We start from the raw sequence: 16,328 nt of genomic DNA, 5'->3' as shown, positions 1-16,328 counted from the left end.
ACACTGACCATGTGTCAATGGAAAAAAATGTTTGGGAGCACAGGTGTAGAGAATTACAAAGCCTGAGGATAAATTTTGAATAATCCATGAGTAAAGTCATAAATGCATTAATATTATGGCTGGAGTTGGGGAAAAAGCACCATCAGTCCAAAGGGCAGCTCAGAGGCCACTAGCAGACTGCACAGCTCCTGATCCCACGGGCAGCCCCCAGCACCCATGCTCGGCTGGAAGGTAGCGCCTGTGCTCAACTCCATTTGCCCCAGAATCACACCACCCCCAGCAGGACGACCCAGTTGCTTCAGCCAGAAATGTGGGAGTAGAGCGGTACTGATGTGTCTGGCTTCCAGTCTAACCCGTCACACGGGATCAGCTGGCTCTGCCTCCTAAGTAGGTCCCCCACCTGTCCACCTCTCTTGACCCCTATGTTCTGTGCTTCTTTAGAGCCCTGCCTACCACCGGTCATGGGCTGAATGGTGTCCCCACAAAAATTCATATGTTGAAGCCCTAATGCTCAGTACCTCAGACTGTGACTGTATTTAGAGAAAGGGCCTGTGAAGGGGAGAATGAAGCAGTTAGAGTGGATCCTTATCCAATCTATCAGGTATCCTTCTAAGGAGAAAAAATCTGGACACACAGAGACACCTCAGGGGCACATGCACACAGAGCAAAGACCATGTGAGGACAGAGTGAGGTGGCCAGTGCACGTGAAGGGGAGCGAGAGGCCTCAGGAGAAACCAAACCTGCCATCTTCCTCGTGGATTCCAGCCTCCAGAACTGTGAGAAAATACATTTCTGATGCATAAGCCCTCCAGTTGGTGGAACTTTGTTATGGCCGCCCAAGCAGACTAATAAATCCTCTGTTGGAGGTCATACAATTAGCTGATTGTGTGCTTCATTTTCAGTCCCGTTTACTTCAGTGGAAGCCCATGAGGACAGAGAATGGAGCTCTCTGACTATCCCCCACAGACCCAGAACAGTGCCTGGCGTGGAGCACATGCTCAGTACATACATGGTGAATGGCTGTCTCTCCACGATCCTGGCCCAGGCCACCACCTTCTCTTGCATGACCCCAGAACTTTCTTCCTAGTAGGTCTCTTGACTTCTCTATTCCCTTTCAATTCATTCTCCACAGAATAGTCAAAGTGATCTTTTCACACTTAAATGAGATCAAGTCACTCCCCAGCATGAATCCATCCAGTGGTGCCTCCTGCACTTGGAGTAAGATCTGAACTGCTCACGACCACGTGGCTCGGGGCCCTGCATGGTCAGGCCCCAGCCTCCCCCCACAGTATCCGCTCACACCCCTCCCCCACTGTACTCCCCGCGCTCTGGATGCCTGGTGGTGTTGGGCTGATTCCCTTGCAGGCCCTCTGCACTTGCTTTTCTCTGCCTAGAATGCCCCTCCCCAAGTTACACAGTGAACTCCTTCTATAACTGTCTCAGCTCAGGTCACATCTTCAAAGGCACCTCTCCTGACACCCCCTCTCTAAGGAGCCCTCCACACCCCAGATCCTAGTCACTCACATTTATTCTATTATATAAGTAATACTAGTTACTAAATGTCTTTTCTCCCTCTGCCCCTCTGCTAAGGCAACACCATGGGGAAGCGTCTAACCTATCTCGACCACTTAGGTATTCCCAATGTCCAGCAGGCATTCTTCACAATAACTAATGCTCAATAATTTATTTCTTGAAAAAAAGGATAACTAAAAACTGGATATGGGCTGAACACAGGTCCTTGGTGCCAGGGCCTACTCAGCTCCACATTACTCATGAGCTGTGGACAGACCGCTCAGGTCCATACTGCGCTGCCAGGATTTATATATACAGTTACATGGACTTTTTCCAATTCCAGCCACTGTCACAGGGTCCTCACATTTTGATTTCTGGGAAGTTAAATTAGGCCGCCTAAGCACAGAGGCTGAACTCACCGAAGCCCATTACACAGGAACACAGGCAGGGTCACGTCTTCCTGAGTTATGACCCATGGCCCATTGGCTGGGTAACTGGCTCTCAGAAATTTCATGACCATGCAATCCACGCTCCTCAGCAGGAGGAGTACAAGCTGTCAGGAGAATCCGAAATTCAGGAGCAGCCCCAGTGAGTGAGATTCCAAGGGAGTGTGGGGGTGTCCTCCTGAGAACCCTCTCCAGTGGAGGTCTCTCAGACAGAAGGAAGCATTTGGCTGTAATGGCAAACCTGGACAGTGCTGGAAATTAAGGCAGAGGTGAAGATGGGACAAGAGACAGGTGCCAGGTTGGGTCTTACAGTGGAGAGAGCAGAGTTCTGGGATCCCAGGAGATAGAGCCAGGCCAGATTGTCCTGCGAAGAGCAAACCCCTCACCTGCTACAGAGACCAGTGCAAGGATCAAGCACGGGGTAAGGAAGACGAACACAGCTGGCAACAGCCAAGGTGAGGGTCCCCGCGAGGAAGGGATGTGCGCAGGGCGTGGGGAGGGCTGAAGCCCTTTGCAGAGAGACAGCCTCAAAAACGATGTCTTGAGTTGTTGACTGTGTGAGGTTAAGTGGACCACAGGCAGAGGGACATCTCCAGACACAGCTGCCTGGTCGGAGGTCAAAGATCATTCTCTGAAGGGCAGCTGATGCTGATTCCCAGGAGTTTGAGGGAGCGGGAGATTTAATCCCGGTAAGAGGGATTCACCGGCATATCCACTACATAAACCCTGCCGAGCTGGGCAGATTCTGGGACTCCCGTCACAGGAGGTCTGCTTCAACAGAGGCATTTGCCAGGCATAACTGAATGGACAGTCTGAGAAAATCCCAGACTCAGAAGTAACCCAGAGACTTAGGTACCTTAAGCCAGAGTAATGGAGAGTCTAGGAGGATCTCAGCATTCCTGAGATGCTGACTGATTCCTGGGAAGGAGATTTTTCTCGCACAGACACCAAATACAATTATGCAAAATACTATCTTGCTAAAATCCCTTGGAACTTAGCCTACCCCAAATTCCTCCAGAGACATCGCTCTGTGCCCGTGTGTCAAACAATGGCATTCTCGTGCCAGGAGAAGGGAGTAATGTTTGAGGCTCTGACAAATTTATTGTGGCACAAGTGGAAAGAGTCATTCTAATTAAAGAAACCTGGATGGGGCTGATAAGAAGAGCCCCAAAATGGGAGAAGAGGAAGGCATGGAAGGACAGGGCACATGACATCTCCTGAGAAGGATAAACTGCACCATGACACATAGCATGACTCACAGCCGGAAGGAAGAAGGAAAGAGAGCCCTACTAGGAGTTACCTGGAATCAGATGGCTGCCCAGATATTCATGGGCATCTTCAGTCTACAGAACACTAACAAACTAACAGGGCTGGCATTCCAGCTGCCCTCGTAAGAGCTGAGCGAGCCCATGTATATCCCTTTGATGACAGTCTCCCCACCACAAGTCACTCAATTTGATGCCACTTCAAACACCTGCACCCAAGATTGGCCCCTCTGAGATTTAGTGAACCTGGGAACCACAGCTCCTTGCTCAAACACATTCCGGTATCTTGGAATAAATACAGCAAAGAGGAAGAACTTTAAGGGGGACCTGGGTGGGCATGGAGGAAAGGCAGGCCTTTGAGAACTCCTGACACTGCACGGTAAGTACTAACCACTAGGAGAAATCTCTCCATACGCCTACACAGAGCTGATGAGTATATTTAAAATTACTTTTAAAGAATTAATAGCTCTGGGGTACTTTTCCCTGTGAGTGAACAGTGTGCTAATTTGCTCAGTGTTTTGGTGTTGTTCTTTTTTTAAGACAATCGCACCAGATTCTATCCAAAGCCCTCTAATTCTTCCACTTCAGTGGTCTGAATCCCACTAATAAACAATCAGGACTTTAGACTCCCTTAATAATGGAGAGAGATTCAAACGAAGATGTTTTGCCACTCTCTGCAAATTCCTGTAGGTGCTGCTGCCTGTTGAACAGGCCAGCAAAATTATGGATTTATTCAGGACTGATTGCGTTGAGTCTGTAAGCATTTTTGAAGGATCAAAAAAGAGAGAGCGTGCGAGATGTCTGTGAGCTGAATGAATAGTGCGGATGGAAGCCTCCAAGTTATGGAGTGTGGTGCCGAGCAAGACTGTGTTAGGGGGAGGGAGCGGACTTACTGCAAGGATGCGCGAGGACCCGCACCTCGTCCACAGCGATGTAGCCAGGATGGCCCTTCAAAGAGACGGATTCAAATATCACCTGCAACACACGAGGTGGGAGTCAGTTTCACAGAAGTGGCTGTGGGTCTTCATCACAGGAATCTGCCCAGTCCCCAAACCCTTTATGTTTCTGCTTCCCATCAGAACCACCCAAAGAGGCCTTCTGTGTGGCTCGAGTGCTACCCTGGCAATTGACTTGGATTTTCAGAACAAGATACAAAAGGCCACAGTCTGGTGACTAGCAAAAGAAGAGGCAGACACATGGAACATTTTTAATGGATTTCACACATATCTCTCGGATGCAGGAAAAAAAACCCAAACATGGCCTAGGGACCCCAATCTGTGCCTTTCATTGCTGTTTCAAGTGAATCACGGAGAAGAGTTACTTCCTAATATCCCAACTTTCTCATGAAGGTGGAGGGAACACTTATCTTGGAAGTTACTGTAAACTGAGGAGGGCTGACCCTGATTTGATTCTATATTCCCAAGGAATATATTCCACCTGAATTAAGTACCCCTCTTGAAAATAAGTGCAATGCACAGCTGGTGGTATCCAGGAATCCAAGGCAACAAGTTCTTTGAATTCTCCATTCTGACTCCCACCCAAATTGCCTCTTTCAGGAAAGATTTGATAACTTAGTTAACAGCTTTCCTTGTCACTCAACCTCCACACTCACCTAGGAGATAGGAATATGTGTGGATAACATGACCAATAGCCATGGCCTCCCTGTTTCCAAGGGCCTCATCTTCTCATCTGCTTTGGCCATGCCCTCAGACTTGTCCCGGTCCACTCCAGAAACTGTAAATTCCAGCTTCCCACCTTTTGACCCAGCCTCCTAATCTACCCCACGCTCCTCCACAACTCGCTCCTCTTACCCTGCCCCACAGCTCTTATGTGGTGCTGGGCCTCCACTTTAGAGTCTGTCTGCCTGCCTGGACTGCCCTGTATTCTCAACAAGTCCAGGTCCCTCCCCTCACCCCGTGCTGGTTTATCCAACACCGTTCTCACTGAGAGCCCCAATTCCTTATGTCAATTTGGGCAAGCCTACGGCAGATCTGCCTTCTCCACTTCTGTGCCCCACACAAGTGTTCCCCTTCCAACTTTACCCACCCAACCCCAGCAGATACCCACATCACATCTTCCAGAGGACGAGATGGGCTGACTGCTAACTTCTTACCCACCAACCCAACCACATAGGTTGGAGAGCACCATAGATGACTGCACATCAGCCACTCCCTCCTCTCCAAAGGCACCCCTGCACTCTTGATCCCCACACTTCAGCTGTATTTTCTAGCTCCTTGGTTCTTCTCCGTTCTCTCTCTTTATCTAGCATCTCCAAACCCTCCGTTTTATCCCTGACTTTGACATGCAAATCATGGTCTTCTCTTGTTCTTTAAGAGCTACCCTTGGGCAGCATGTTCTTCCCTAGTACAGTCCAGCTGTGTTTCAATCACACTTGGAATTCTCAGCAATTTTATCTACACTCATTCTCAACACTTCCTTACTTCCCACTGCAAAATTTCAACCCACTGTTATCCAGACTCTGTCCCCAACACTAACCGCAAAACTCATGCCATGCTCTCAACACATATACCTATTATCTCTTAGTTACTAAATCAAATAGGTTTTTTTTTCAACCTGTATCTAACTTTAAGAAGGAAGACAGTATAGTGCTTAGGCTCTGGGTCAGAATGCCTGGGCTGCAGTCCTGGCTAGACCACTTAGTAGTGTGTGACCTTGGCCAAAGTAACCTCTCTGCTCTGTGCAGCAGTTTCCTCATCTGTAATTATGGTGTCTACTCATTGGGTAATTTTTCAGAAACGTTAACACGCTTCTGAGAACAATGTAGGTACACGGGAGGTTCTCAGTAAACGTTTGCTATAATTCTCATTATTACTTGCCCATTTTCCTACCATTGCAACGCTTGTAGCTTCTCCTTTTCTGTTCTCTATTCTATCAAGGATCAAGTGACATTTCATTCTCATGGTGTTTCTCATCAATCTGGGCTATTCTACCATAGGTTCCTTTGTAAACACTTCTCCTACATCTACTCTTCAGATGTGGGACTCCTCTGCTCATTCTTGCTGTCCACACTCTTCCCTTCAGCTGCCAATCCACAGATAATCCCCAAGCCAGCTCCCTATACCTTCCACATGAATGCCCACCCAGCTCACAGGTCTGCATTTGCACCTAGATATCATATAGATGCCTCTGTGTGTGCCGTCTGTACACAACAGGTCTGAGCAGCTTCCCTACTAAACCATCTCCCTCATTGTCCAATGAGCCATCCTTCCTGAGATACAGGCTTCAGTGGGTTGCACTACAACCCACCAGGGATTTGGGCAATGCAAATAAACAGAAAACAGTTATTGCAAAAATACTGTAAAAGCATAAGAGTAGAATTTAAATCAAAAAGAAAAATGAAAACCATTAATTGGACTAAAATGGTCATTTTTTAAAAATGCATGAGTCAATACAGTTAGAAAGAGAAAATGATGGGGAAAAAACAGTATTTGAAGACTTTTACCCATGTTTTCAACTGTGACCAATCAAATAGGAAAAAATAAATATATAATAATGCATTTACTAATTATATGTTATGAATATAAACAGAAAATGAAATTTCTGTTTGAATGCTCATCAATTATTTACCAAAATCATACCATAAAGTATAGCTTCAATAAATCTCTCAAAGAAGAAACTGGGTAGGTTCTGGTCTATACATTTTCTAACCAAATTAACTAAAGCTGGAAATTAATGACAAAAGCTTAAAAACCAATTTCTGAAAATTGAAATGTGTATTTCTTAAATACGTAATACCATCTTAATACCTTCTTAATAACTATGATGTCAAAGTGTGTTTTATATGTTAACAAAAGTCTAAAACAAAATTAAAAGCCACATGTAAGTTGAGAACAAGATTTGAAATCTATATATGTACCAGCTAAAGGTAAATAACCTGTTGTTGTGTGAAAAGAATTATTGAGAATCTACAAAATAAATAAACTTTCCAAAAGAAAAATTGGCAAGTGACTTCAGCAGGTAAATCACAAAAGATGAAGTAGGAATGGTAATAATACATGAATGTAATTTTTTAAATCATACTAGGGAGGTTGGTTGGTCAATATTTTCTTCTTTATACTTTTCTCAATTTTCCAAATTTTCTGCAATAAAAATGAGCTATTTTATAATTATAATAAAAATCAAATGTTTTTGTTTCATCACATTTTCACATCTCTCTGCATATTATTCTATCACAATGTGCCACTCACTGTACATTTTACTCCACTATAGGACCTATCACACAATATTGCAGTGGCTTGTTCATGAATCATTTCAGTCCCTAAAATCCCTTGGGACCAGGAACAGTGTCTTCATTCATCCATTCACTCATTTATACTCTGAACCAAATACTGGGACACCTGCTGGGGCTATAAAAGTGAACAAGACAATTAAGGTCCTAGTTTCAATGCATTTCACAATCTAGTGAATAGAAGTGGAAATGAAACAAACAAATAAATTAAACTCATTTGTGATTAGTATTATGAAGGAAATAAAAAGAATGTGATTAAGAATAACTAAGGGTTAGGGGATCTACTTAAAGTGGTCGGGAGAGAACTCTAAAGTGATAATTAAGTTGAGACCAGAAAGATGAAAGTGGCCAGTCAAGCAAGAGGTGACAGAAAGAGCAAAAGCCACAAGGCAGGGAAGAGCTTGGGTGATCTGGAAACACGAGAATGGGGCTGGTGTGGCTGGGATACAGCTGGAAAGCTAGAGACACAAGGCAGGGCTGGAGTGTTAGTTGGGGGTCAGATGACATGGAGTCTCACAAGACATAGCAGGGAGCTTCAGTTTCCTTCTAAGTCACTGAAAGATTAAAAGGGAGGAAGTGACATCTGATTTACATTTTAGAAAGATCACTGGGACTGTTGTGTGGAAACTGGGAGGTGCGCAGCTGAGCAAGAATGAGGCAAAGAGACCTATCAATTGGCTATTGCAGTCATCCAATCAGAAGATGAAGATGTCTTTGATGATGGTGTTGGCTATGGAGAATAAAGATGCTGATGGTTTGAGAGATATTTTGAAAGTAGAGATGAAAATTAATTGCTGTTGTGCTATGAGGGGGGAAAGGGAAGGAAAGGGAACCTTGGGGAGAACTCTTCAGGCTGTGTCTTGAGCTTCTCATCTGATTCTGACATCATTTATTGACCCAGGGAAGATGACACGATGAATGTGTATGGACGGGCAAGCAGGCAGGGCTGCATCAAGCCTTCCTTTTAGCCACTTTAAGTTTGAGATGCCAATTAAATATGGATATGCCGTGTAGGAAACTGGCATATCCATGAGTGATTTAGGACCAGAGTAACAGTTGTAGTGGCTTTGGCATCTAAATGCCATTTAAAGGTATAGAACTAAATAAGGTCATGTTGGAAGACAGAAGATGTAGTTCCAAGGCCAAGGGCTAAAAGCCCAGTAGAGGACTTGGGAGGATGGCAGAGATTGGAAAATGTTTGTAGGAAGAGAAGAATGAATCAGAGAAATAGCGTGACATACAAGGGGGTGAGAAATTGATGAAACAACATTCTAGAGGGAGTAGGAGTCAGCTGGGGTCAGGATACCAGTGGGGAGATGGGTACTAACTAGAAGGGGAATCTCATCATCTGAGACTGAATGATAGTAAAAATAATAAAAACTGGGAGGGTGGAGGAGTGGGAAGGCAGAAGCGGGCCACGCCAATACCCAGTGATGCTCCACGGTCAGAGGATGGAGGCAGGGGCCATGGTAGGGGGGTGGGGGCAGGGCCTGGAGCGAAAGGCATAGGCTGGGGATCCCAACTTCTCTGCAGGACGTTCTTCAACCCCAAGGCTGCCATGTGGACCTACTGTCAACTGCACACGCCCCAGCTCTAGAAGGTCTTAGAGGCATTCTGGTGTTGGGGAGATAGTGTTCCTATGGAAAGGCACAAACCTCTTCCTGTGCATGCATTGTTGGGCAAAGCCAGGAAATAAATTCCCAAGAGAGGCTCAGACCCGCTACCCCCTAGCCCTCAACCCCTCCCAAAAAGCAGGCTGTATATCTGTTTGGAGGGAGGGTGTGGATGTTTCAGGAAATGGTTTAAGAGAGCTGGCATTTTATACTAACCTTTTATAGTCCTTGAGCAGAGAATCTATGTAGCAAAAATTTCAAGAGGCTGCAAACATTTTCTCAAAAGATAAGAGACAGAAAAATGTTGGCTCTCCAGACCCCCTTTTAGGAAGAGGACCACATATATTTTCATGGGGAAGGATGGCTTAGGGTAAAATCAAGACAGACACTCTTGCCTGCACCAGCCCAAAGAGGCCTGAATAGAACAAAGAAGTGGGGGTTGCTGCTTAGAGCTGAGGGGTGGGCAAATAAGAAGAGAAGGGTGGACTTTGGAGGGTGGGGGAGTGCCCCCTTCCCTGTGATGCACCCTCCTGAACTGTGGGTGAAGTAACTAAACCTACAGCCTGCCAGATGCCAGAGAAATTCCTGAAAAAGAGACTGTGATTCGAGTCCAGCTGAATCCAAGTCAAGTGAGTCCTAAATTTCATGGTCTCCATGGAAATGACAAGTGCCAAATAACAGGTCGTGTCACCTAGACAGGTGTTGGAGATCAGAGTGAGCAAGTGGCTGTGAAATTAATACAAATTCCTTTTATCTTTTTAAGTCTTAGGACAGCAAAGTTTAGAATCATTAAAAACATGAAATAGAATTAATATCACCTGGAAGGGAGCAGTACTCTAAAGCATGGCTTAAGCTATTTTAATAAGACCCTGCTCTACTGAGAGCTGGCAGGTGTGGGGGTTGATGGCAGCGGGGTACCCTCATCCCAGGCCCCACTGAAGTCCAGGTGCAAGAATGCCCACTAATAAGAATGATGAAATTTCCCTGTTTATCGCAGGGCTAAAAGCCAATTTTAGGACTGTGAAATATGACTTTAATAAATGAATACATAAGCCATCAGGATCTGAGGCCCAGCACCGCTGAAAACTGAAATCATATTTAGTCCACAGAATCATACATGCAGACCCAGAGCTCAGGGTCTGGCGAATTTTAAAATCCGTTTTGCAAATGTCTTTAAACCTTCTGGCATGTGCCCTCTTCTCGTCATCCAGTAGGTGTGGGTGGGTGCCCCGGAGTGTGCAGGGAGACGGAGAGCATGCAGGTGTGTGCGCACCTGTGTGTACCACGCCGTGTGTGTGGCTATGGGACTAGCCAGCGGTGGCTGTGCGTATGTGTGACATGTCATTTCTAAACTGCTGCTCTCAGTGCATTAGTGGCCTTTTCACCAGAAATCTCAGAGTAGAGGATGTAATGCCACATAATGACATTGTAGTGGCCAACACGTTGGAAATCAGAAAATTCTCCCATAGGAGGCTGCTTATCACAGGGACAGCACAGGCTTCGGAGGACAGCTCAACCAAGTGGTCATTTCTTGAAAAAAGCTTCCTTCCTCCTTCCTCTTTTTCCACTTTTTCTTCTCTTCCTCCTCCCTTCTTTCCAATAATTGCTGCGGCCCACTGCGAGCTTGACATGATGCTACACATACGCTATCTCCTTTAATCCTTCATTAATCCTTTTACCCTCCTCATTTTGAAAATGAGAGAACTGTGATTCAGAATGACTCTGGGACACAGCCAACATTACACAGCTAGTGAGTAGATGATTCTCAGGACAGATAAGCTTTTTTTTTTGCTAAAAGCAGGAAACCGAGTTTGGAGCCAGAAGACCTAGGCAGGATAATAGGGACTTCAATATACCACTAATATCCCCTATAGGGCATAGGACATGTTACTCCCCAACACAGACCGTCACTATACAGATAAATGAGAGGCAATATGCTTACCAAAGAGCTGGGCCATGGGATGCCCATGAAATGTCCTTTTTCCTTCTGTACCCCATCAGAAAGCATGGTCAGTAACAGAATTGTCCCTCTCCTGGGTCACTTTTCCTGCTCATTATACTTGCACCTGTGGCCCTATCCTGTACCCATCTGCATCAAGGCTCTGCATCACAGGGGGTTTCTAACTGGAGACCTGAGGCCTTTCTTGTAGAGACACTTCCACTGATACTCAATGATGCAAGGGGAGAGTCTAGGACCAGGGCATTTGGGTTCTGGTCTCAGCTTTGCCAGTGATTTGCTGTGCACCCCTGGCTTCACTGTCCATCTCTGGAGCTCAGTTTTGTCACCTACATCAGGTTCAGCAAGCTATGGCTTGGAGGTCACATCTGGCCCACCACTTGTCTTCACACATCGTTTTATTACAACACAACTATATTCACTCATTTACATATTGTCTACAACAGCCTGCCCAGTATATCTGAAAGGACTGTGCCATGGATGTTGAACTGAAGGATGTCTGAGAAGCTCTTAATCTCTGACCTTGACCTCCCCAAGACCACCTTCTGCTTCAGACTCCAGAGAAATTTCTCCAAAATGCAAATCTGACTGTGTCACTTTTTTACTTCAAACCTTTCAACAGTGGGCTTGGGGATTCACTGTAAACAGGCACACGGAATCTTACTGGGGGATAAAAATGTTCTTCTAGAACTGGTTTACGGTGGTGATTGTACAACTCAGTAGATTTACTAAAAGTCATGGGATTGCATGGTTAAATAGGTGGATTCTACGATATGTACACTGTACCTAAATAAAGTTGCTTAAAAAAAACAACAGTGTTCAAAAGTCCCAAACAAAAATGACCTGGAGCTGTGCTCCTCCGAGCCTGCTTACGGCCGATGCCAGTCTGTGCCCTGTGTGTTCTCAGTCCACAATGAGATTAGTAGGGAAAGACAGAGAGGTGTTTAGAAACAGTTACAGCAATTCGGCATTGCTGCAACATATTTATTGTAGATATAGAAGTGCTAGTCCACAGTGAGTTGAGGAGAAAAACTGCTCTTTCAGCATAGATGGTTTGAGTAGCACTCCTCCAGGCAGCAGAGCACGTTTCTTCTCTGCAACCTGGCCCTCAGAGCCGGCCACGGCCTGCTGACCTCTGAAAGCTTAGCACCCTCTATATCTCCTTTGTAACCTACCCTTAGACACCCTAGAGTTTCTAAACTCTCTCATTCCTCCAGCCCAAGGCATGTGGTATCCCTGACAACCCAAAGGCCCTTTTCAATCATTTTTAATTCATTCTTCAAGACTCAGCCTGACTGTCATCTCTTCTTAGAAGTCATCTTAATTGCCTTCTCCCCAACACCCTCTTCCCCAGAGGTGATCTTTGACTAGTTATCTCATCTCTCTGGACCTCAATGTTTTTCATCTGTAAAGTAGGGGTGATAACAGAACCTCCTTCATCAGGTTGTGGCAACCAGCAATTATTTTATAAAAGGCTTCAGTGTCTATGCTCCTCCTGCGTCCTGAGGAGCCCACATGCATCCTGCTATACTGTAATTATTTATTTATATATCAGTTTCCTCCTGCAGATCATAATCTCCAGGAAGGCAGGGGCTATGCGGGACCACCTCTACATCCACAGGGCCTGGTAAGGGAAGCTCAGTGAACACAAGCTGAACAAGTGAGTGAGTAAATGAAGTCCTTTCTCAACAATTCTAGGCAGGGCAAGAAATACATAGATTATTACTTTTCAAAAAATCAAACCATAGTAAAATGCCATACCTGGTAGAAATGTGGCCAGAATGTGGAGATGGCAAGCTCTGCCTTCACCCAGCCCTCAGTGACGACCCCAGACACGTTCCAGACAGGGTTCCCCTGGGGCCCGCCGTTCACCTTCACATAGACATTCAAGGCTCCTGGGCTGGACCTGTCGCGGCTGGAGAAGTAGTAATGGAAATCGATGCAGTGGGTGTCATTCTCCTTCAGGGTAGGCAGGAGAAGATGGGCCTTCTGGCCAGAGGCTCTCCCAGAGCTGTTCACCATCATGAAGGATCCTGGAGACCCACACAGGGAGCAGGAAGTAGAGACAAGGAGAGAGAAAGAAAATCCTTCTGATAATAAGTCACATCCATAGACATGTGGCCAGAAATCAAGTCCCTATAAGAGCATCTGTTAATCCTGAAGATGCTATCTCCTCTCTCAACCTGAGTATCCTCTTCTGTAACTGGGAATTAAAAACTCTACTCAATAAGGCTGTTTTAAGATTTAAGAGACGGTCATATGTATGAATATGTCTACAAAGTAGACAGTCTATAAATATTTACAGAAGAAACATTACATCCAGCGGCTCCTAAAAGAAGCACGGAATAAAAACCCAGGAATTTGGTGAACTGCAATCTCAAAAGGGCGAACTGTGAAACCTAACCTCATGCAAGCTTGGGTTGTCTCAATGGAAGCAGAACCTCTACACTAAAGGAGGTGACGTCTTAACATATTCCACCTGGAGCCTTGCATTCAGCACAGGGAATAACCACAAACTACCCTAAACACTGCATTCAGTACACGGAATTATTCTATACATGAGAGGAGGACATATAAAAAGCAGAATATTTTCAATAAGCAGGGAAGAAATGTGAGAACCAACTAGAAGATGTTCAGCCTGGAATAAAGGGTAATACTTGGTAAGCACTTAAGCAGTACCAGTGGGATGCTAGGTGTCTTTTATATATATTGTTCAATTTAATCTACAGAATAACCATGGGAGGTAGAGGATTTTCATTTTATTTGAAAATTGAGTGGCTTGCCCTGGGCCACCCAGACAAGGAAGGATGGATGGGATTTTGATTCTCTCCAGTGTCAAAGTTTATGCTATTACTCTTTGCAGAAAACATGACTACTTTTCTCAAGCATTAAACAGGCTGTCCATAGAAAGAAAGTGAGGCCCTTTGGAGTGGCTTTGACAGATTAAATGGCTGTTTCTAGGTCTTCAATCCTCCTAGGGTCCATATCCTTGGCCTCCCAGAAAAGGCAGAGCACGTGTCGCCATCCCTGACTTTGGGCTGCACTTGCCTTGGTAAACAGGATATCAACAAAATGGGTCAAGCAGAGGCCTGAAATATGCATGCCTAGCTGAGCTTGCCCTCCTGCATCACCATCATGTTTTGTGAGAAGAATGTGCCCCAGGGCCCTGATACCCCCTGCACCATGGGACCAAGAATAGACACATGCAAAGAAGAACTGAGCTCAACCAATAGTGAAGAACCAAGCCATGCCCACCACAGAGCTAGCGGTATGGCCACATGGTCAATAAGCCCAACTCAGATCAGCCATGCTATAGTCAAAGCTCAGACCCAGGAGCAGGAAAATCATGCTCACTGTTATTTGACACTGAGTTTCCTCTGGGTTGTTGGGCAGCATTATTGTGGCAACGGCTAATTGATAAGGTGCCTGGGAGGACAAACTTATGAAAGAAAGTACCAAATGGCACAGTTCAATTCAAAGGACCTTCTAACAAGTAGAGCTGGCACAAAGTATCTGCCTGGAGACCAAGGGAGCTCCCCACCATGGCAGGGGGCTAAATAGAACCTAGACACATGCAGATGTCCAAGGAAATTCCACAATCAAGGTGAAAGATGAACTCTGTGACTTTGAGTTCTATGATTCTATGAAATAAACTGCATCATAAAACACAGTAGATAAATGCAAGGTGATTCTAGGATGAATATTCCCACCTAGAAAACCACTGCTGCTTTGAAATCTTATTTTAGCCACTAAAATCTTCAACTCAGAATGAAATCTTAGGACTCCATAACCTCAACCAAGATGAGCCACCTCACTAGGTCTAAGTAAGCTCATTCTTGTGCCCTAATACCTAAGAAAGGCAAACGGCTGCCAGCTAGAAGTGCTGGGTAATCGGTATCTTGTTGCGGTTCACTCATAGCCCATCGTTTCTGGGTTCCAGATGATTTAAAAGTAGACACAGAAGAGAGAGAGAGAGTTTAAAACCTCCACTTTATTCACAAAGCTAGATTAGCGAAAGCAACCTAGACTTGAGGCCAGATTAGGCTTCCTGGATGCCCTTCTCTGAAAGAACGGCGTGCAAAGCGGCTGGATGATCATGGCCTCCTGGCCTCTGACTTCATCCAGACTCCTGGTGCCAGAGCTGTCCTTGAGGGATGTTCTCTCAGGGCCACTGGGGGGGCTCATCCCCAAAACAAGCCAGAAAGAAAGAAGGTGACAAAGACCAAGAGCACGAACCAAGGGCTATCGGACTTCTGCCATCCTGCCAATCAGGAAGTAACCCACCTCCCGGGGCAGGAGCCTCTGAAGGTGAAGCCAAGGTGGCCTCTTCACCTGCAGGAAGTTTCCTCGTTTACGGCCTGGCAGTAACATAGGGCACATGGAGTGACATCCCTTGTCAGATATGTTATCTCCAAATACCACAACCTCCCAGTGAGGCAGCAAGGAAGGAACCACTGCAGGGGGAGCCTGAGATACAAGGCGAAGATGGAGCTACCTGCCTGCTCATCTACCGCCCACAGAGTTCCAGGTTTCCCAGGGACAGAGGCTGGGTGACTGTCCCTGCCACAGAGGGGTGGCACACTATGGGAAGAGAAGGCAGCCTGAGAAGCAAAAGATGTCCGACTCTCTCCACTCAGAATCTCATGCTGCCTGACAGACATTGCCCTCCTATCCTGCCCGTCCACACCAGGCTGCTTACAGTTCACCGCAGAGTCAGGAAAGGCTCCCTTCCACCAGCTCAGGTTCCCCCTGCTTTTCACCTGAGCTCCAGTGGTGAGGCAGGCTCACTGAGGAGGTGGAGCCACATGGCATCCATCCACTCCCATGAGTCTAGGAGCACTCTGCACATTGCTGCCCCCTTGACTGTAGACAGAGGACACTGCCACCCCCTGAAGGCGCAGCTGGTGGAAGTGCTTGGCCCTCCACTGACTCTCCCTGTAACAGAAATTGCCAGTTGGGTAACAAATCTGTCCTCCTCATTCTGGCCACATAGCTGGACTAGATTCTTCAGCCCTTTTTTTAGAGCTTGGGACAATGCAGCTGGGCCCTTCCCAATGGGGCTTGAGTATGAAATGTGCCACTTCCAGGCTTGATCCCCATAAAAGCCACCCCTCAACTCACACCCTGACCCCTGCTGTTCCAGTCACTATTATCTTGTCTCTCAAAGAATGGTCCTTAGACCAACAGCGTCAGTATCACCCAGGAACCTATAAGAAGCACAGAATCTCAGGCCCCAGCCCCAACCAAGTAAATTCAAATCTCCCTTTTAACAAGATCCCCAGGTGA

The 16,328-nt window shown here is 46.0% G+C and overlaps 1 protein-coding gene across 14 annotated transcripts in view; it reads right to left on the bottom strand.

Moving 5' to 3' along the window:
- The window catches only part of PTPRT (protein tyrosine phosphatase receptor type T), a 970,716-nt gene that overhangs the window by 630,889 nt on the left and 323,499 nt on the right, over positions 1 to 16,328 (bottom strand). For all 14 annotated transcript variants that reach the window (XM_073236577.1, XM_073236581.1, XM_073236583.1 and 11 more), the window contains exons 3-4: positions 12,804 to 13,075; positions 4,117 to 4,198 (exon numbers count right to left, since the gene is read on the bottom strand). In XM_073236577.1, the coding sequence (XP_073092678.1) occupies positions 4,117 to 4,198; positions 12,804 to 13,075 (354 nt within the window). The remainder of the gene's footprint in view (positions 1 to 4,116; positions 4,199 to 12,803; positions 13,076 to 16,328) is intronic.

This window comes from Manis javanica, chromosome 5, assembly GCF_040802235.1.
Source record: "Manis javanica isolate MJ-LG chromosome 5, MJ_LKY, whole genome shotgun sequence".
NCBI classification, from domain to species: domain Eukaryota; kingdom Metazoa; phylum Chordata; class Mammalia; order Pholidota; family Manidae; genus Manis; species Manis javanica.
Note: the sequence above shows the minus strand (reverse complement) of the source record. Positions and strands in the feature narration are given on the sequence as shown.